The 21946-nt window shown below is 49.8% G+C and overlaps 5 protein-coding genes and 1 non-coding gene across 6 annotated transcripts; 2 read left to right on the top strand and 4 right to left on the bottom strand. All coding sequences in view use genetic code 12, as the record gives it.

The window, feature by feature from the left end:
- Positions 1 to 57: 57 nt before the first annotated feature.
- SWI1 (Swi1p) lies at positions 58 to 3573 on the bottom strand (the record flags this gene model as incomplete). Its single annotated transcript, XM_025480263.1, has 1 exon — positions 58 to 3573. One exon carries the CDS (start codon positions 3571 to 3573, stop codon positions 58 to 60), a length of 3516 nt encoding a protein of 1171 aa, XP_025334563.1.
- Positions 3574 to 5285: 1712 nt separating this feature from the next.
- On the bottom strand, positions 5286 to 6356 carry MNN10 (alpha-1,6-mannosyltransferase; the record flags this gene model as incomplete). Its single annotated transcript, XM_025480262.1, has 1 exon — positions 5286 to 6356. The coding sequence occupies one exon, from the start codon at positions 6354 to 6356 to the stop codon at positions 5286 to 5288; it is 1071 nt and encodes a 356-aa protein (XP_025334562.1).
- A 706-nt stretch (positions 6357 to 7062) lies between these two features.
- Positions 7063 to 10654, bottom strand: CXQ87_001730 (uncharacterized protein; the record flags this gene model as incomplete). Its single annotated transcript, XM_025480261.1, has 2 exons — positions 7063 to 7993; positions 8397 to 10654. 2 exons carry the CDS (start codon positions 10652 to 10654, stop codon positions 7063 to 7065), a joined length of 3189 nt encoding a protein of 1062 aa, XP_025334561.1.
- A 236-nt stretch (positions 10655 to 10890) lies between these two features.
- On the top strand, positions 10891 to 10962 carry CXQ87_001729. The gene has a single exon. It is a non-coding gene; the product is annotated as a tRNA-Cys (tRNA).
- Positions 10963 to 11068: 106 nt separating this feature from the next.
- CXQ87_001728 (putative metalloreductase) lies at positions 11069 to 12574 on the bottom strand (the record flags this gene model as incomplete). The annotated part of the gene is made up of 1 exon (XM_025480260.1): positions 11069 to 12574. One exon carries the CDS (start codon positions 12572 to 12574, stop codon positions 11069 to 11071), a length of 1506 nt encoding a protein of 501 aa, XP_025334560.1.
- Positions 12575 to 20292: 7718 nt separating this feature from the next.
- ADAEC (Adaecp) lies at positions 20293 to 21657 on the top strand (the record flags this gene model as incomplete). The annotated part of the gene is made up of 1 exon (XM_025480259.1): positions 20293 to 21657. One exon carries the CDS (start codon positions 20293 to 20295, stop codon positions 21655 to 21657), a length of 1365 nt encoding a protein of 454 aa, XP_025334559.1.
- Between the last annotated feature and the right edge of the window lie 289 nt (positions 21658 to 21946).

Genomic DNA, 21946 nt, shown 5'->3' with positions numbered 1-21946 from the left:
ATTTGGCTTATCATTGCTTGGGGGTTGCCGCTTATCTATAATGTCTTGATAGGTTGTTTACTGGAATTGGTCAAGTAATCCATGAAGTCTTACCACTTCCTGCGCAACGTCTGGATCGATCGAGGCTGCTAAAAGCGTATTAAGAACGAATTCACTCTCTGGTTGAACCCTGTAAAGTGCCTTCAACTTGACCAAAGCATTCTCAATATTTTCCCTCTCCGTAGCGTCCTGAATCTCTCCATCGTCTAACGCTCTCTTGATATTTGCGGCATTCCCAAGAAGGCTGTTCACCACCTTAAGGGACCTAGTTCCGACGCATGAAAGAATTTTGTGCTCTTGGGTTTGTCTCGGGAACTTGACCGATTCCGTGATAAGCGAGAGAGTGTTTTTGGTAAAATTAAACATGAGCAGCTGTACGTTGTCGGCTAACCACCAAAGGGGGAGCCTGTTGAGTTGTGAGTTCACTTCATCCGACGGAATTAAATCAATGATAAGTTTGGCGCCAAAAAGCGCTTGTAAGGTTGTGGAAGAGCGCTGCAAAGCAAATCTGGTGAATTCGATACCGCTCACTGTGAAAGGCACAATACTCATCATAAGTTTGAATGCCCTTGTAATCAACGTTCCCGATTTGAGCGCTTGCTCATCGCCCTTGAAGTAAGCCATGACCATCTTCTTAGCTTCGTGATGATCCTCAGGAGTAACAACCACTGAACTAGCACTGGGGTGATCTGACGACGAGATCACATTAAGGGAGCCAGTCAACACGGCTTGAATATAAGCTCTGCTTTTTGGTTCCCTGACCAAGAGCTTAGCAAATGCGTCAACTCCATATGGCAAGTACGTGTGAACATCGATCTGAGCAGCAGGAATCAAGCAACTCTTGCCTGGCTGATCCTCAAATTCATTAAGCTTTGGCGCAAAGGCACTGACAAGCAAAAATGTCAAAAATGCCTCTTCAAGGTTGCCAAGTTCCATGTGGAATGCGATCTGGTCCAACATCACAAGAGAGTCTTTAAGCAAGCAGAACCTCTTTCTTTGGAAAACAAAATAGTCTGGGTGGACAAAGACAGCCTTGATTGTTTTGAAGATCAACTCACGGTATGAAGCGTTTGAGGCCATGAGAGCTCTGCTGTCACCAGTGAAGGAGAGGTTTCTCAAGGTCATTGTCACCGTGATCAACAAATCCACGAGGAAAATCTGTTCGTCGGTGGCACTTTTTGTTTGAATCTTGCTGAAGTAGTGCTTATTCTCTTCTCTGAAGGCGAGCAAACCCGTGAGGAAATCAGGGACATTGAAGTCACTGTAATCGGTGGACTCGTTGGTGACTTCTGGCAGCTCTGACTCATGTTGCTCTGGAGAGAAGACATCATCAACCTCGATGTCTGAGTCCTCGTCCTCCACCAACTCGGCAGTCAAGGAATCGACATTGTAGACAATATCCTCTCCCTGCATTTCGCCTGCTTTCACGTACTTCTCAAAGATGGAGTCTATTGGGCCTTTAGCCTGAGCCTTCACATCCTCATACATCTCGGGCTTTCCAGCCGTCTTAGTAACCTGACTCAACACCTTGTGACCCACACTAGTCAACGCATCTAGAAGCTCAGGGCTATCGGAGACTTTGAATTGACAGTTAGCGTCGGTGGTAGTCACAAGCAATGTGTTCAACGCCGAGTAAATCTCACCTGGGTTCGTCACCGAGTAGTTCTTGAGGGACATTGTAAGCGCGTGGATATTCAAGGAGCCCAATTCTGGCGCAAACAAGAACACCGGCTTTGTAAGCTCTATCTCCGCTGAGATATCAGACACACTCTTGAGAGTGACAGCTCCGTAGGTATCGGTACTTTCCTTGACAGGAACGTATTTCTTGATAGTGTTGGGGTCACCGCTGACGACTTCAGGCGCTGGCTCAGCAACCACCAGTCTTCTTGGTGTTCCAGAAGCTTCATATCTCAGCTGGGCTGAGGCCAGGCGCTGCGTCACACTTCCAGAGCGAGAGAGGCCTTGTTGTTGAAGATAGGGAGATTGAAGAACAGCAGGCGAGCCTTGATTCGACCTGCCAACTTGCGACTGCTTTCTCAGCATAGCACCAGGACCGGGCGATGGCTGGGTGACATCCACAGGCTGAGAGATTCTGCCGGATTGAGGAATACCTGGGGTGGGCATAGACCCGGTGTGAGGAGATTGGGCAGGTGGGCCCTGGAATTGATTAACATTAGGCAGGTTTCTCTCTTGTTGCTTCATCTGCTCTTCCTGGAGCTGCTGAGGTCTCTGCAGTAGGTTTTGGTTGGCGGCCTGATTCTGGGGCTGTTGACCCTGCTGTCTTTGAAGTTGTTGCTGCTGTTGCTGGAAGCGCATGTATAGCTGTCTCTGGAATTGCACACGACGGGCTTGGAGCTCCTTGCGTCCTTCCTCTGTCAGGTCGTGCTGCTCATACGGAAGAATATACTGCAAATAGACGGTACCAACCAGCTTTTCGATCTGTTGCTTGGCCATTAGGTTACTCAGCACATCGATGCCTTCAAGTAGACCCAACTTTTTGCACAAGTTAGTCCAGTCGGTGATTTGCGGTGAAGGCTGGTTCAACGTCTGGAGGTGTCTGAGCACGACCTGGGCGCCTCCGATTTTTCTCGTCAACAAGTGGAGTATGAGCAAGTTGATCTTCTTGTTGTTTACCATGGGAGGCTGCGTGATGGGTGTACCACGGCGGTTCATGAAGTCTGAAAGCGTCATTTGCAACAGCTCATACTGCAACAGAGCAAATTGGGACTGTGTAAGTTTTGGAGCGTTGGGGTTGCCCTGGGCGTTTCCCGGGAAGCTCTCAGCACCCGGAGTACCTCCTGGAGCCTGGCCCATGAAGTTCTTCGGAGCCTGGTTCTGGAAACCCATTGGGCCCTGAGCTTCCAAGCTCTCCCGACTGACGTTTTGCGAGAGATTCTGGTTTGCGCTCATTTTGCCGTCCAAGCTCGGGCCCAAGCCCTGGTTGTTGCCCGGTTTCTGCTGGTTCATGGCAGGCGAAGCTCTACCCATCTGGTTCATCTGGTTACCCATGAATTGCATGTTCTGGGCTCCCTGAGGCGCCATGCCGGGTCCAGAGCCGGGGAAGCCGCCGAAGTTCTGATTCAAGTTCTGATTCACGTTCTGATTCACGTTCTGCCCGACGTTCTGGCCCATATTCCCAGGAAAGTTGCCCTGGAACTGACCTTCACTGTTCATACCAGACAGGCTTCGGGCCCCGGCCAACTCGGGCTGCTGGCGATGCTGAGCCTTTTGCTGGTTCTGGACCATCTGCTGGTGCATGATCTGCTGTCTCATTTTTAAAAGCTGCTCTTGCTTCTGTCTATCCAATTGCGACGAGTTACCGTTACCCTCCATCATTTCGTTATTCCGCATGAACATCTGCGGCAGTTTCCCGTCCATGCCCGGGTTTCCCTGGTTCATTCCAAAATCCCCGAGACCCTGGTCGCCTTGTGCAAACAAATTGGCCTCGTGCTGGCTTTGAGGTTGTTTTTGGTGGTTTTGTGGTGCCATGTTGTTGGCGCCCGGAAGCGGCTCGTCAAAGATGGGACCTACCATGTCATTGTCTCCCTGCTGCCCGGGCCTTGGAAGGCGTCGTCTTTGAACCAGAAATTGGACATTGGATGGTGGTTGTTGGTTTTGACTGGAGGAGTTTGACGTGAAAAGACCGTGCGAGGTCACGTGACCACACCGGGTTTGTAGTTTGGAGAACACGGCTTACTATTTTGAATATTAGATTATTTTAGGGCAGTAAGAACGGGGTTTATTAGTTGTGATTCGTGGGTGAAAGCCGCAAATTGTGGGTTCTCGGCTTGGCCGTGTTGATGTATCTATATGCGAGGCGCGGCTGAGTTGCAACCGTGTTGATGCAGAAACCAGAGGGGTGGAAAAATCACGAGCATGGGGATTGAAATTTGGATTTAGTTTTCGATGAACGCAAATCAGCCGATTATGTTCTGTTGTGGGGTGATATTTTTGAGGGGCGTGGTTGGAGGTTGTATGGCGTGGCAGTTACTCAACACATCTGAGTGAGACATCAACAGGTTTGTCAAAAGCAGAGGGTTCTTCGCCTTTTGAGCTCGACTGCAACATCCTCTTTGTGAATCTACCTTAAGAAAGGTTTCTAAGACGAAGATGCATTCCAGGGAATTAACCTTATCAGGAAGTAAAACAACAAATATCCCGAGCGTTCAAGTCATGAATTGGAGTTTTCCTTTCGAGCGATGAAGGCCGAGAGACGACCAAAAAAAGGAGCTTCCATCGTAGCATCAGCAAAATACTCATCTTCTCAATAAAAGCGATGCGCTCGACAGTGTCTGCCACTTTCAACTGACACAGCATCATGTAACACAACACAAAATGTCCATAGCTTCCCGTTCGATCACCTCCTGAAGCACGTTTCACATGCCCGCCACCTTGACAGCCTTACAACCTCTAGGGTCGAAACGATGCACGCCATGCTTCAAAAAAGGTCATCTGAAATAGTGTAAAACCTGTGCAGAGTGTGCAACAAGCCAAGAACGCAGCTCAGCCAAGTTTCGACAGACAAGCTCGTCGCATCATCAGCCAACGGCCCGTCGCGTTAAGAGGATCGGTCCGTCACTTTAAGAGGATCGGCCCGCCTTGATCAAGCATGACCATCGGATTTGCAGCATTGCAAACGAAAGCAATTAACATCGAATCGCTGAGCTCTTGACCTCATCGCAACCGTAAGGCCGATGCAAGAAGAATGAATCCAAATACCTATCAGATCGAAATAACAAGAAAAGCCGGTAAAAGAAACGATCTGGGCAACAGCAACGCCTTAACTTTGGATACAATGCATTCCGATCGCCAATGAACAGAATTTGCGTTTACGATAGACTGGGCGTTCATGATTCACAACCGGGCATTGCATCGCGCTCAAGTAAAGATGCTCCAAACCACCTCAAAACCACAAGGTTATGTGCTGCATGACAATAGAAAATGCACGGCAATGCACTTTGACAAAGTCGTAGGGCCGTCGAACTTCCAGAACAATGCCACTCGAAGCCCTTCGCTTCATAACCGAAATTAGAGGTACCTCGACTTAACCTTAAATCCCCGCTATAGTCGGTCTCAGGAGGTAAAGCACAATATCGGGCTTGTCGGCATGATCCACCATTTCATAATTGCTGTGATTTTTTTTTTCAAAATTCTCATCAGAGACACAGTTTGTCTTAATCCATTGCATTGAATATATTTCAAGGCCATTGAACTCTATAATATCCATTCATGGGCCTTAGCAGAAGTTACCAGATTCTCCACCACTTCTGTAGCTTCCGCAGGAGCGCCTTGTAGTGCTCCATTTCACCCCAGCAGTCTCTTCCAAACTCACAACCAGCCATGTTGATGAGGAAATCGCCACGGTGGTAAAAATATTGAGGATCGTCCGCCTTGTCGGCACAGGCTCCTGGAGGAAATGCATTGATAGCCCTCAACGGGACGAAGCCAACACGCTCACGAATCCACGGCTGAGTCTCATATAGCGTCTCCAACGAGTCTTGTTCCTTGTGTTCCCATTGCATGTGCATCTGCTCGTACATGGCTGGGTCCCACCAAATATCTAGAAGCATGTCGGACCATTCTGAACGTCTCATGAGGAAAGAGCCCAAATTAAAGCCACCACAGTCTTGCGTGATCACCATATCCACAGGCGCCGTGTAGTCGACGTACGGCAAGGGCACCTTCAAATTGATAGGGTTGAACGTGTCCAACGTACGGTAAGTCACATTGTCCAAGCGGTCAAGCAAGTGCAGCTCCAACGACTTGTGGGGCTCCATGATGTAGGTATGCAAATCAATCCACCAGAACCACTCAGTGTTGGGAAACTGGCGCATGGCCTGTTTCATCAAATCCACCTTTTCCCACAGTTCTCTCCATTCATGAGAATAACGCTTCTTCAGCGTCATGTCCTTGATAGTGAGACCATAGCCGTGTCTCTTGGCATATGCCTTTTTATTAGCAATCAGCGAACGCTCGACTGACCATTCCTGAGGGCCTTTCCACTTGAAAACACCTCCACCCTCATTGGCAGCCAATATGATCACTACCTTGGGATCTCCCTGATTAAACAAATGTGGCACGTAAGGCATCAGTGTAAAAAACGAAAGGAATAGAAAAACCGCCACCAATAGCGTGAATTTTTTGTGTGTGACGATCAAATCCGAAAGATCCTCAGCGACTCCTCCTAGTATCCTTTTTGGGACCAGCGTCCACAGCTTTTTTTGAGGTTTATACGTATTCAGGTACGTGTCGTCACCCACGGTGAACTCAACACGTTCCTGCTCGTAACCTCGCGAGTGCTCAAGCGGAAAACTCATGGTGGATTTTCGTGATATTTTTGGTTGAGCGCTTTGGTTTTTGATCTGTTGATGTTCATGGGGGTGTATGCAGGAGGAACCAAATGGCTGCAAGAAATCGTGATTTATTGTAGCTTGGAGGGTCAAGTAAATGAATATTTCCTTTAAATTTGGTGAACAGAAGGTATTTATAAAAGCCATGTTTGAATATAGCGATTGAAGCAACTCAATGTGTGCGAAGGGAATGGTGAGACAAGAGCTTCAGTAGAGAAGGCAGACGGCTTATGACCATCGTCAAAAATCATATAAGTAGCCTATTTTTCTGAAGCAATAAAACGATGCACATTGCTTACTCTACGACTCAATCGCCAAGAGAGTTCATGTGAACGTGATAGATACTATTTCCTGTAGGACGTAATCCGTGTCGCCAACTCAGAGTGAGAACTATCATTGTGTAGGTATGCTTGAGTTCCTTGAGATCCTTGAGCTAAAAGACATCTTTCGTTATCTAGTCTCCATTGAAGATATAATTGTCCATCATATGAGGGTAAATGCCCTGTCAAGCCCATGCAGCACAGGTTTTGTCCACCGTAGGGCGTCAACGATAAGATGAGCACAATGGCCTAACAAGGCAAATCCAATTATACCCAGTGTCCTGGGCGGCGCATAATTAAGACGAAGAATCAAGACAGTTGAAGGCTTATCTCAAAACTCCATTAGGGCGAGCTCACCGCAACGGCAAGAGGTTCTGCTCAAGGCAAACCTGCCTGCAAAGCGGGCATTCCGGATGCTGACGAGTCCAGTCGACAATGCAATCCCAGCAGAACATATGACCACAATTGGCGGCACACGGATTGACCATAGGCGAGAGGCAAAGCATGCAGCTTCTTGCACTCTCTGGGAGGTAAGGCAATTGCTTAGGGTCATTCAAATCAATGTTGATCTTTTCGTCCATGTCGTCGTCAAAATGCTGTCTCAAACTCTCTAGCTGCTGCACTCTTTTGAAGTTGTCGTGGGATTCAGCATCTGCTTTAGCGAGATTCTTTTCCTCCTCTGATTTGCTGTTTTCGTCAGTGTACTCCTTGAGTTTTATGAGAAGCTTGATGGCGAACTGAAGCAAGATAATAACACCTAAAGCAGAGTAGTTTCCTGTATTCTGAAGCTTCTTGGGGTCCTTGTTGTGACCGAAAACGTACCGAAGACCAAAGATACGCTTGGAGATGGAGTAGAACGAACCTTCAAAGTAGAAGACCGCCACATGCACATTGATGATAGTATCCAAGAGCTTTGGATATGACGTGAGTAGCTGCTTGTACCAGGGTTCGTTCTTTGAGTCTTCCGAGCCCCACCTAGATTTTAGCTTCTTGATGATCTTCGTCACCACATAGGGCAACAATGCATACAGCAAAATAAAGCCCACCCTGGGCAACAACTTGGGGAGTCTTTTACCTGTTCTGTTGACGTAGACAAGATCCACGTACTCCTCACCCAAGGTTCTGGCACCGATAAGGGTAGTCAAGAGGAAATAGAGCAGCTTTGTTGCCACTCCGATTTCTTCAGGATGTATGTTGACAAACTTCTGTCCTTTGAATATGTGTAAAGCATCGGTTACCTGTGACCGGAGCAGGTTTTCAAAATAGCTATCCTTCTGGTTTGCCCTTACTATGATGTTAGTACCCCACACTCAAAAAACGGAAATTCAGAACCCCCGAATGAAAATCATTTTCAAATCCACATACCTATTGTTGCCGCGTCGGCGAACGGCAAGGCGTTTTCGTTCGCCTTGGACATTTCTGGAATTAAGTAGTAGTGATTGAATCTGGATGCTCGATAAATCTTCCGAGGTCTGAGAACTGAGTGGACTGCAGGTAAATGGTTGAGTGGAGTAGACCCCAGATCTGGAGATCACAGAATTGTCTGGACATCGTCAATATTGTAATTAGAAATTAGGGATATTAGGTAATTCGTAAATGCAAAAGTAGGAATTTGTGAGAAGTGAATCTTTTTTGATGTGGTGTAACCCCATAGCAGTGACTGCAAATCGCACCTCAGAAAGGCAACCGGGTCTGACCCTTATCAAGCTTTTGTTTCTTCTTTCCTTTGGATTTCGGCTTTTTTGGTGATACCAGTGGAGTCTTGACCATTGGCGCCGGCGCCGCAGGTTGGTCTCCGTTAAGTTTCAGAGAAAGCTCCATAGCGACATGATAGTCCTTATGTTCGAATACGTCCTCCACAGCAGTACCACAAAGAGAGCAAAATCTGTTTTTGATAAGCTCCTTGAGAAGCGGGTCGGACTGCTTTTTGGGTTGCTCGGACTCAGGCGATGCAGATCGAGAGGGGGTTTTCGAAACAGCTTTTTGAATTGAAACGGCCTCTTGGATGGGAACTGGACTAGCTTGTTTGTAGTCATTGAATAGCTTTTTGACGTACTCCTTATCCTCCTTAAATTCAGAGACGGCTTTCACGGGTTTCGGAGGCTCAACCTCCTTGTGCTCCAGTTCCTTGTGATAATCCTCAAAGAGCTTCTTGACATAGGATAGGTCAGTCTTCTTTTTCACTTTCGGTGGAGGCGGCGGTGGGGGAGGTTTTGGCTTATATTCCTCGGCCTTTTCGAAGGCCTGCCTTATTGCCTCTTGCGTGGGTATTTCAGCAGCTCCGGATCCACCGTATGAATCGATCAAATTGGCATCGGAGGTTTTCACAAAGTTAGTGATGACAAAACCCATATTTGCCAAAGAGGGAATCTCTATTTTGGAGAGATCATGCTTGTCGTTGAGCCGAAGCTCTTTGAAATTGATCAGCGGATTCATCTCTGCTGCCTTGGTGCCATCCAAAAGCTCGGCAAGCAATCTGAATCCCGTCGTTTCCATGGAATGCCGCAACTTATCTAGACTTTTCAAAACTGGGAACGAAGTTTGCCTGGAATGCTTCAGCCACAGCTGCGTGGTGATTTGAACACTGGCCGTACGGGGCCTATAAATATACCGTTGATTTTTGCCATCACCCTGCAGCATGGACAAGTTCATATTTTCGTCGTCAAGCTCAATCAAGCGGCCGTACAAGTCACCGATGTAGACCTTGATCCAGTCGAAGGCGTCAGCTAAGGTTTTGACAGGCCTTCTCGGTAGGAAGTTCTTTCTCGACATCATGGATTTTACTACCGTTCGTGGTTTCATTTCTTGGTGATGTATGCCCCTCACGAGCTCATAGACCTTCGCCATAAGCAGTTCATCGGATGGCATGGTCTGACGGATCTCAGGTAGAGTGTAGTTGTCTCTGATGTAGGTGATACTGTTCTGTTCTGGAGGAACTCCGAGCTTTTCAACGATGACTTCGCCGGTTTTGCCGCCCATGAGGGTGAAATCTGCCAATTCGAAGTTCTTGAGAAAACTGTAGATTGCAGAAGGTCGTATGATTGTTTGAAAGTCAGGTTTGTTGAAACCACCAGCCAACTTGGCGATAGTTTTGGTAGACGACAAGCCCCCGGATGTCGTGAAAGAAAGCTCATCGTACACACAGCGGCGGATTCTGCAGAGGTGTTTGCTTCCAATGAGCATAAAGAGATCATCCCAGTCGTTGATTTCTGGAGGAACAGCACAATTATCTCTTTTGGACGACTCCTGCGGCAAGTCAAGCTCTGCAGCCTTGGCCTCTGTTTCAGTCTCGTAAATCCTCCCCAGCCAGGCTAATCCTTCATATCCTGGGTCGTCCAAACCAGGAACTGACGGTAGAGCCTCTTGCATCTTGGAATTCTCGAAAACGCTATCCAAAACGGGAAACCGGCTCCTCGCTTCTTGTAGCACCATGCGGCTCAAGTCCAAGTAACACTCGTCCACACTGGCCTTTTCAGCAGAATCACACTCACGCAGTAGCACCTTGAAGATCTTCCTCAGTTCTCTCCGATAAGGATCCAACGACACCTTGTGCACTCCCTGGTCGGGAGCTTCTTTGAGATACTGCCAATGGGAGTCTCCTTTCTTGAATACAGCAGCATGGCCTACCACTAGACCTGGACATTTCTCCAAAGCAGATTGCAAAGTATCCATACGTCCTATGCCGAATTTCCTGGCAGCATAGGAAACAGCAATTAGAGACTGCCACTGTGCACACACCACAGGGTCATCGATGGTCTTTCCAAGGCGTATCTGTTCACATTGAGCATAGAAGGCATTGAGATCCACATGCGCTATAACAGCTAGGGGCAGTTTATACGCCAGCAGAACATCCTGGAGCATATGTAGGTCTTGGAAGGTGAGCTTTGACGGTGAAGGCACGGCATGTAGCTGTGCAGGAGGTATGGACGGTTCGAGAACCGACATTGCTGGTGTGGTTGGATTTGTAGTAGTTAGCAAGGGTGGTCTGATAGTGCGAACCCGTTTGGTGATAATGGGAATAACTTGGGATTCAGGGGGTCTGGGGGGCTCAAATTTGAACTTCAGATTTCTGAAAGTATGAGGTTTATCATGGTATCCTCGAAAATTGGAGATTCCACGTTTTAGTAAAAAACGTCTGAAGCCTGAACATATAGCTCCTGCGTCCTCCTGCCTGTAAGAAAGCTCGTATGGCGCAGTGGTAGCGCAGCAGATTGCAAATCTGTTGGTCCTTAGTTCGAACCTGAGTGCGAGCTTCGTTTTTTTTTTTGCCTTTTGCAACCATCCATTACTTTATTTACATATCGTACAGCTCCTCGAAAAAATGGACGTGATTTTTTTGCAACCAGTCCATTACTTTATTTACATATCGTACAACTCCTCGAAAACATGCACATGGTTGACCTTGCCCCACTTCTTCACAGCCTCAATTAATGCACTAGGTCCACAAACCACGATCCACTTGTTGTCTGGTTCGGCAGTATCGCCAAAATGGGCAAAGATCTCGTCAAAGATCGGCCGTCCTTTTTTGAAATTCACAGCCAGTTCTGGCGGGCTGGAGGTGCCCGAGCCATCTAACAGTTCAAGCTCCACGTCTTTGTTCAAAAGGCCGTGGTCCTCCTCTTGGTTATTATTGACAAAAAGCGTAGTCTCAGCTTTTGTGACGTAAACGTCGATAGGGTCCATCGTGCTGGGAAGCACAAAAACGTCGTTGTCGTTCCTCACACACCACGTCATATTCGTGATAACTGAGGAGTTCTGTTTGAGATAGCGATAGATAGGCACACCCAAGGAGATACCAGAACCACCACAGATAACGTGGACATTGTCGGCGGTCTGGTAGAGCGGTGGAGGCACAGAACAGTACGGCAGCGAGATTGAGTACTCCAATGACGAGAACATCTCAAAACGGAACCCTTTCTTGATCACCAAATCTATCGTGGGATCACCAGGCAAGGATCCGATCGAATACGGGTGCGTAGGGTACACCCAGTACTTCCAATTGGTGATTTTCCAGGACATACGGAGGTGGGAGCCCGGGATCCATTCTGCAGGGTAGTTTGCCGGTTTTTGGAGTTTCACCAAACGCAACTGGGAGTCTTCCGGGTCCACGATGGTCATTTTCTCCAAACGATGGGTGAACTTGATCCGCAAGAAAACCTGAAGTCCGTAGATGCAGAAACTGAAAATTAGCACGTCGGTGACACCCGGCCTGGCGTGCCAGAGCATGAAGAAGGTGAATGCAAAAACCGTGGCGTTGTGCCAGATATAAAAAAACGCATATATCTTCCGTCTAGCCGGTCTGATCGAAACGGCCAAAAGAAGCACTGACATCAAAAACGGCACCACGCCAAGGAAGTTCTTGTACTTGACGTTTTGCGCCCAGAACCGCAGCTCAATGATCCACTTGACCCAGTATCCGATTCCATGAGCCGTGGTAGCCACCACAATGACCCTGGAAAGCCACTTGTGCAACGCCAAATGCTCCAAATACAGCGCATGGGGCCCGAGGCACGCAGGCCGGAGCGCTAGAACCGCATCCAAGGGAACCAAGCAGTAGCCTACTCTACCCAAGCGCTTGATGACAATGATCCACATCAGGGCGAGGTTTTCGACGTTGATGAACGAAAGAAAAAGAATGAGAAACGTCCAGAACACCACGCTGACCCACAAGTTGCCGTAAGCGGCGGATCTCACCAACCCCGTGGGTGCTTTAGCCTGCTTGTTCCATTTCCTTAGATATAGGTAACGAGCCACAGAGACATAGAGGGCGTAGGCCACCGAGATGCCAAAGATGATGTGACCGTACTTGACATTGGCAAAGTGGTTGCCGTGGCCGTGACCGGCATGCCGGGGTTCAAAAGACATGAGAATCTGGGGGTTTTTTGGTGAAGAAATGGGGTTCTATGTGTTGGAGCTTCTTGGAACCTGCATGCGGCGCCTCGCTATAGCCAATGCTCGTGGTACAAAGTGTAACCGTTGGGGTTTCGGGGCGAAAGAAGCCGATCGGCAGATTTAGGGCACTGTAGGGGGTAAAAATGGGGTTTCTGAGGAAATTGATGCATTTTCTGGCACTGGGCGCTGTAAATGGCGGGTTGGTTGGAGCTGCAGTACTGCACATAGACCACAAAGTGGAACACACGTGACACATCACGTGACCAACAATTTGCTCACCTTCCCGATTCCCGACTTCCGAGCCGGTCCGGCGCCGACCTTTTGGTGGAGGGGTGGTGTACGGATGTTCTCGTGAAGGAAAAGTTCCCGGGTGTCGTGCGGTGAATCGACTCCGTTCCCCGTGGAAAGAATCTTCCATCCTGCACAAAACTGGCGTTCCAAGGCTCCACTGTTTCTTCGTCAAAAAAAATAAATAAATACGCCCCAAGAAATGACGTTTCACACAAGCACAGGGCCCACCCTACATACCCCAAAATTAGTACGCACTTCCGAGGCATGTAAGCGCGGCAGGGCCCCAGCCACAAGTACAGGCCTAAGCGTGCCGCCCTCCCCTGAATTAGCCACAAGTACGCTGTCTACACGCACAGGTGCATGCATATACAGATGCGTGCAGCCTGCGCCACTTGTGGCGAATGCGCCCTGCAATTCCTCTGCAAACCAAACTTCCATGCTTCTTTCCAGCAGAATCCTGAATGAACCCTGAACCCTGAACCCTGAACTGCATTATCATGGAGTGATGGTCCAGGAAAGCTTATATAATGGTATGGAAAAATCCAGAACTTTTTGTGACGTCAGTGAGACTTCCCCACACGACTACCTGAGAAATTAAACTCTATTGACAGCTTGGGCGCCTATTGCAGGAGAGCCGCATCTATTTTTGTTTCGACACCGTCGGTATTCCTTGGGGAGCCAAATGTAAAAACCCTCCAGCGTGTTATACGCTCTGCATTTTCCTCTTTTCGTCAACCCGCCCTTATCTTACCCTTTGGGCCACGCCGAGGCTTATTGCTGAACTAGTGTATATGCATCGGGTAACTTTAGGGAGATTCCGGTATTACACCGGAAGAAGAAAAGATCCAGCGAAGCTTTTGGTGTCGATCCGACTAGTGGTCCCGATCTTGAAGATCTGCTTGCACCATGTGGCCACAAGCGGTATGGCGTAATCCGTCGATCTTTAGGTGAAACGGTGGGTAGATCCCTGGTCACATGGGAAAGGTTCTCCTATCCATGATATTTTGAAAGTATGGAGTATGGAGAAACCCCGCTGGTCTGCAAGTGAAGAATGCTAATATCTGTAGCTGCAAGCTATCCTCCACTTTTGGGGACACAGCCAGCGTTGCGTTTTCGGAAATTGGTGTTTTTCCGTTTTGTAGGCTGAGTAGGCTTATCGGCGGACGTCACGGCCGATGGTCTGGTCATATGGACCGGGAGGGTGGATGTATGTCGAATCGGGTGGATGTATGTCGAGTTGGCTTGTACACGGGGAGTCACCCGTATTAGATAGAGGAAGATGTGGATTTCAATGGTCCAGTCGGTCTGTTTGCATGGGTGGCTATGAAGAGGCACATTTCGATGAGCTATCCTGGTATGTCTTGTTTGGTAATGTCAGGTGTTTTTTAGCCTCGATTGACGTCTTGAAGCGTCACTGACAAAACCCCGTTTGTAGGTGTCTGTGGTAGTGACCACTGGGGCACTTCAATTGCCGTTTCTCCATATTCTGAAAAGCTCTTCCTTGGTTTGAAAAGCTCTTCCTTGGTTTGAAAAGCTCTTCCTTGGTTTGAAAGGCTCTTCCTTGGTTTGAAAGGCTCTTCCTTGGTTTGAAAGGCTCTTCCTGATTGGTTCATAAATCTTCAAGTTTGAGTGTGAGTTCCAACGGCCCAAGTAGAGCACCAACGGAAGCCTCTTCCTGTTGTGGCGCAATTCAGGCTGATGGATTCTGGAACTAGTGACCGTAGTAATGATCCCGTAACTTTGGTGCCTAGTAATCCACAGTGGCGCTGGGCCAATGAAGTATTGGTTGTTTTGAAACTCACAAAACCATCACCACCCAGAGACCAAATGAAGAATATCTTGGAAGAACTCACTCAGCGCTACCAAGCCCCGAGTATTCCCTGGCGTGCCCGGACATCACGAGAGTGGCTGGTTGTTGGCAAAAAAATTTTCTATTATTCTTGCAAGAAAAATGGGGAATCCTCGACGTCATGGTCCACACATTGCCAATGGTAACGTCACCAATCCTACCAGGGCTTGGGGCTCCAGTCTAGGCCTGGAAAATAAAATTCTGCATTCCTGGAATTTTTCCCTCCTTTTCCAGAACCACCTCAGTTGAAGTAGTTGTAGACAATTTCTCACTTGTGCAAAATCGCCCACTTTGTCGTTTACACTTGGGCAACCCTACAGAAACCCTCTTTTTACCGAATGTTTGACCGCCTTGAATCCCCAAAAATCACCGGCGGCCGCCTCGCCGCTCCCGTGGATATGTTTCGGTGCCGCCCCATGGATGAAGCCTTCTGGGAACAATGCCCGGAATTCCGGATTCTGTAACGAGGATGCAAAACGACAAAGACGCCGCCCGGGGCAGGACCGGTGGGGCAACTTTTTCTCAGATGGGGAGGAAGGGTTCGTAGTCGCATGGTGCCATTGCATGACTTCACTGCAATAGGATATTTGGAAGCACATTTGAGGCGGATCGCCCGAGCCCAGGAAGGTTTCGGGAGGTGTAAGAGAAGGAGGCGTTTCCGGCAGAACAAACAGCGACAATAGGGTTTTGAACCGCCGGCAGTGCCGTGATTTTTTATTTTTGGGCGGTGTCCACATGGGAGAGTTATTTGGGCGATGTCCACATGGGAGGGTGAGTAGCGATGACTTTAGAGGTCCAGTCAACGAGAGGGGCGAGTCAATGGGGATGCAAATGTCTCGGATTTGTTGATTGTAGATTTAAAGTCCATTTCGGTTACTGTGCTGGAGGAGACCCAAACAAACAGGTGGTATCTCATTACCTTAGCTTGTTCCAGATCAATCCACAATGGATAGCCCACGACAACTACGATGGAGATAAGGTTTGCTGAAGAAGCAAACTGGTCTGTGTGGCTCGAGTCTACATTGTTGTTTTTGGATAGGAGCATTGGCTATGTGTGGTGGAGCCTTTGATTGAGAAGTGGTCTGACAACCTTCTAGAAGAAAGTTTCAGAAAAAAGAAACGTTGAAAGATTGAGCTTTGATTGGATGTCTTTTGAGCCCACCCCAACATTTCCCAATTAAGCATTACACCCTACCTCCAAATCGCTACAGCTACACCTCTATAGACTCTTCGAAGAATACACCACCGACTACTTCACCCAATTGCGTCTGCCAAGTCGGAGCTGTAAAACAACGCCTATCCAGCTGTATACTCCCTCCATTGATGCTGCAATTGAGTGCTTAGTACCCCGAAACTGCATTGTCTTAGGAACCAATCCCTTTCGAGCTAGAATACCCGGTATCGTGCTAACCACCCTACCGCCTAAAGATGCCTGCTTGAGGATAAGCTTGATAAAGTGGCCCGATGGTTTTCACTTGCATCCAGTGAAACATAAGCCCTTGCATGTGGAACATCAAATGTGACAGTGAGCAGCTTGATTTTTACCCACGTCGAGTTTCTTTCTCTTATCTTCGATACTTTTCTAGAACATACTGCAGAATGGAGTAAACTTTTTTTTTTTTCTAGGAGTTAGCGAAATTTTGGCCGAAAGAGCGACCTGCATATACACACCCACCCTGACAATGGACACAAGAAATGCCCATTGAAACCACTCCGGCCGCATCAATGGGATGTAAGCGGCCTTACGTTTCAGTTGCATGCACGCGCATAAGTAACCACAGTGACAATAGGAAATGTGCCAAATCTGCGGGCTTGGACAATGCCATAGATAATACCACTTGGAGCCATATCGGAAGTCGGAAAAGTGGGCAGGGTCGGAAAAGGCGTTGCGACGATGACGTGCTGAAATTCGACCAAACAAGAAAATGCGGAATTCCACTGGAATGCGCGGGAACCGTTATTTTCGACGAAGCCGAGAAGCCTAAGAAAATATTTCTCTTTAGGCGCTCAACATAGCACCGTAACAGATGGCGAGTAATAACCATCGATCATGCAGGGAACTCAGGATCCAGCTTCTAAGCTATTGATGCGGCCGGGTGTCGCTTACGGTTGCTTGAGGACTGCAGCGGGAGTGCATGATGACACAGCTCGGCATGACGCACGCTCTCAAGGGTGTGACCAGCGGGAGGAGACAATTTCACATGGAGGCTGAACGCTTTTCTATCGAATTCGATGATGCAATAAGCCACACACACCCCATTGATGTGGGATCCTTATTATTGAGGCAAGATTCTATCAAAACCGGCCTCCCCTCATGCACGCCCTGCGCTCGTCTTCCACGACGTTTCGGAACTCCGAGGCCCATGTATGCGCATACATCTCATTCGATCTCTTTGTGTCGTGGGCGTACCTAAAAAATAATCACTTCCGGGGCCCCGGTGCCTCGGGGTTCCGGCCTCTTCCCCAGGACCCTAGCCACACCACATGGCCTTGATAGTGTGATTATTAATCAACCTTCACCAGCCTCAAGCGGTCACGTTATCAGAAGGTCGTGGCCATCAGTCCGATACAGAGAAGTCGTGGCCGTCAGTCCAATACAGAAAAGTCGTGGCCATCAGTCCGATACAGAGTCGGGGCCATTTATCAGTCCGATGCAGAAAGTCGTTTTATCTCACAAGTGGTCCGCCCATTGTGAAGTATGTCGTTGCAAGCCGGTTTCTACACATTCGCTACTGTAGATGTAGAAAGCGAACCGGGCGCCACGTCGCAACCAAGCCACCTCCATCCTCAATTTGCAGCCACTACCCCAGGCCTCCTCCACCACCATTTAATCAAATATTAACTTAATTAAAAGTAACAAAGCAAAAACCAAAAGTAACCAAAGCTTCGTTTGGCTTCCGGTGGGCGGCACGGACTCCCTCGGACTCCGGCGGTGTTCCGAGACGCCGGACCAAATAGAAACCAGGCCACAGGAGGCGCCAAACGTATATAAGTTGGTCCCACCCGCCACATGTGGCCCAGCAAAAATTCGTCTTCCTATGGCAGCTTGAGCCTCCCGGTGAACCATGTCTTCACAGCCACAAGTAATCCGTCCCCAGCTCATCAGGCAGAAGCCTTACTACAAACCAGCCCTGGTTTCGATACAGGCGCCACAAACGGCAGGCAGTGAAACCCGCTAGCCACGGCGCCGGGCCGCTGGCGTCATCGAAAAGACGCCGTTTGTCATTTCTGTTGCCATTACGTCGCTTTTGTTTCCTCCACTACGTCATAGCCGACTCGGCTGCTCAATTGGGCAGCGCCTGTGGCAAGTGCGCTGTGGCAAGTGCTAAAAGCGACGACTCGGTGGTGACGCAGCGATGGCTAAAGCCGTTGAGCTTGCCTCGTGGAGGCAGGGTTTTCCCGATTTGTGCCGCACCCTGAGGGCCTAGGCTGGGCTGGACAAATAAGCGCTTGTACCGCTCCACCGGGCCGTGTGGCTAATTGCGTCACTGGCTGGCCTGGAGGGTGTTTTGCGGAGGGAATCACCGCAAGTGAGTTGAGGGTTTTCAATGTACGAGGTGGGACCGTTATCTCGAGCTGGAGTGCGTTGGAGATGTTGTAGCAGATCTGAGACATGCGGCTCCACGGTGCCACTCCGGATCGAGTAGTTAGCCCTGTACTACTGAAGCCATCCGCCACAGCCGATAGCGAAAAGCCGCCGCTAGGCACCCGCCACAGACAATACAAATGGAGATGGAAGCATGCTGGGGCAGCGGCCTATATGCAGTACACGCCATTCTTTCACGTAAGAGGAGCGACGCAGGCGTGCGGCCGGATAAACATAGCCACATTCCACAAGCCACAAGCCCCATGCACGATGGCAGGGTGCGTGGGAATTTCGTCACAGGTGCAGTGGCCGCCACAAGCCTCTGCCCTCACTGACAGTGAGATATGTACGTGCCCCTCCCGCCTCACCATCACCAATCCACCTACAACTCGGGCGGACACCGAAAAATTGGTAGTTTGGAAACCAACCAAATGGAGAAGGCTTCCTGGGCACTCCTTCCTGCTGTTTCACCGCAGAGCGGCTCTAGCTCGTTGGGCGCCTATAGCACTGCTTGCTTGTGGCGGGTTGGGGGGCCATTTAGCCGTTTGAGCAGCACCCTATTTCCGAATCCTGTCTCTGTAGCCACGCCGTCAACACCTCCCGAAACCCTGAAAGTTTAACTGTCGGGTTCCCCGGACCCTGCGGGCGTTTTTGGCAGAGTCCACTTTCAGCCTTCCCTTCAATACATACTATGTCTCACCCTATGTTTCCCCTTAGCGCCCATCGGCCCTAGCCACAAGTCTGTAGTACAGGTTAACCGAAAAGAGTAGCCGCCTAAAACATGCGTCTCAACAAATGAAAAAGGTAGCTGTGTAAGTATTGCCGCCTACGGCTCGTCTGTCAAGCACCTGAAAGTGCCCTTCATGCGTCGCCACCGCCAAATCCATGTAAGACAAACGGGGATCCGTGCAAAATTTAGACACGTACGTGAGACAGTGCATCACCAGCCACGAGGCGAGCATGCAAGAGTGGAACATGCCATGGCTGCAAGTCGGCTATATGTCATTGCGATGACGCTGGCGGGATACTGGGCGGAGAAAAACAGGGCGAGGGCGAGAGGGTAAGAATAGGTGAGACAAGTTGCAAACTGGTGGGGAGAAGGCGTATTTGCAGCCAATTTCAAGAGGACAATGGGGGAGGACAGGCCAGGGCGGATCGGGCACCGGACAATGGCGGGATGTGGAGCATGGGCGGGAGGGCTTTTTGAGGCGGATGCGGCTGGACGGCCCGGATTTGGGGGAAAGCATGGCCACAGCTTATTTATCGGCTGCACGCGGAAAAGACCCCGTTCCTGCTATGGAGAGGTAAGGGCGTGGAGTTTACGCTGGGAGGTTATGTTGGCTGTGGGGCCTGTGCAGGCCGCCCGACGTGCAGCGAGTGTGAGAGACTTTTGAGATGCCACAATATATGCAGAAGGTGCACCTCGCATGTTTCCAGGCAGAAGGAGAGGCGTCCTGCATGTAGCATGATGGCACAGCACCCCCCCTCCCTCCCGGGGTCACCCGTGTGCGACCCGCCTCATATGAAGTCCAAAGTGAGGCATTCCTAAAAGTTTTGCAGACCGTACTTGGGGACGTAGTGGGGCACTTGCAACGAGTGTCATTGTCGTATTTGGAGAAACCCCCAGCGGGCCCTGGGCAGCTCATGCATCCCGCCATCACAGCCGCGCTGCAGGCCCTCTGGAGATGCTCACCATGCGTACATACGTATGCACGCATCCATACGCATGCATGCACGCAGCAGCCATGCACGTCCTCCCGCAGCTACAGTTTTCCTTGTCCCACATTTGGAGCTCCCGCTACCCAATATATAAATACCGCCCCAATCCCCATTGCACCTTTTTTTCTCCTCAGCCTCAAGAACCATATCGACACTTCGAACCCCCTTGGACTCCCATCTATTCCTAGTGTCTATCTTAAGTGCCCATCTCCTACCACACTCTCCCCGACCATTCCCCCTACTACCATGGTATATTCTTCTGAGTCCGCCAAGTGGAAGGCCTACCAGTTTCTGGATCCCTTTGCCGCAAACTCCTTCCTTGTCTGCAACAAGACATACAAGAGGTTCTGCCGCCCCGACTGCGACGCCTACCCTGTCTCAGAATTGAAGCTGGAGATTGAGTTTGTTGACGAGTGCCAACAAGCCATGGACCTCGGCTACCTTCCTTGTGAACACTGCGACCCTACTACCACTCCTCACATTGACGTGAAGCTCCTTATCCAGACGGTCAACGACGTCAATGCCCTGATTGGCTTCTCGCTCCCTGCTTTGGACGAAAAGGACGAGAAGGACTTGAGACAGCCTGTGGGCACCGTGTCCAAAAACAACCTGGAACACTACCGTCTTGTGGATCTCGCCTGCCGCCACTTGGCGCTTGCAGCTGCCGTTTCCATCATGAACCCACTGCCTTCGAGCGCCAACTCGCCTGCTCTGGATGACGGATCCTCCGATTCCGGCAAGAAGAAGAGAAAGAGAAGAGGCGGCGTTCTCGGCTTCAAGGAGCTTGCCGCCAAATCCAAGCTTTCCGCCTGGCACTTTCACCGTGTGTTCAAGTCCGTTACCGGCATGACCCCCAAAACCTACGGCGACATGTGCTGGGAGTATCTCCACGACGAGAGACCCTCGGGGCTCAATTCCGCCCTGAGCCTGAGCCTGAGCCTCCTGCTCCGAGACAAGCTGGCGGCGTCGTCGGTTTCCTCTGTGGAACTGCCTGTTTCCCGCAAGAGAGCCAGATCCGACTTCAAGGAACAGACGCCCGAAGTGACGCCGCTGCCCAAGAGACAGCTCACCACCCAGTACCAGACGCCCCACATGCCGCCTACGATGGTGAATCCTGCCTTTTCGCTCGACGAGACGGAGTTTGGCAACCCCACCGACTTCAGTGCCTCCAGAGCGTTTAGCGACACAGACTTGACCATGGCGGCACAAGTGCCACAGAAGGGCTACGTGAGTGGCGGCGCCGCTGGCGGTGTCGAGAGGCCTTACTCGCTTTTCTCCCATCTGAAGCCCAACTACTACCCCGAAGACTCGTTGGCGATGCCGCAGTTGGCGACCATGCCCGAGCACGCTGAGGGCTCCTTGGGCTACCACTTTGACGACAGCATGGCGCCTCCCGGCGTTGCTCCGGAAATGCAAGAAATGCCCTTTGGCGACATGGCGGACTTTACTGGTGCCGCCAGCAGCTACAGTACCGATGTGTTTGGCGGTGCCGGCACCGACCTCACTGGCGGCTTGGACGAGGATTTCTTGAAGGTGGAGCCCGATGCTTCGGATCTCAACGATGCACTCAACTTGGGTCTTCTGACGGAGATGTTGAACGTGGGCTTGTGAGCCTACGACTGGTTCTGCCTGTTACGACTGGTTTTGATTGATTACGACTTGGGCCTCTGGCACGGTACGGTTTATAGACTAATTTCACGGCTAATGACAGCGAAGTGTAGATGAGAGGAAATTATGGAGATAGAGACCAGAAGAGAGAAATTCAGGAAGATAGAGGTAAAGACTGGAAGATAGAGAATAGAAGATAGAGACTAGAAGATAGAGACCAGAAGATAGAGAATAGAAGATAGAGACCAGAAGATAGAGAATAGAAGATAGAGACTAGAAGATAGAGAATAGA

This window comes from Candidozyma duobushaemuli, assembly GCF_002926085.2.
Source record: "Candidozyma duobushaemuli strain B09383 chromosome Unknown B_B09383, whole genome shotgun sequence".
NCBI classification, from domain to species: domain Eukaryota; kingdom Fungi; phylum Ascomycota; class Pichiomycetes; order Serinales; family Metschnikowiaceae; genus Candidozyma; species Candidozyma duobushaemuli.
Note: the sequence above shows the minus strand (reverse complement) of the source record. Positions and strands in the feature narration are given on the sequence as shown.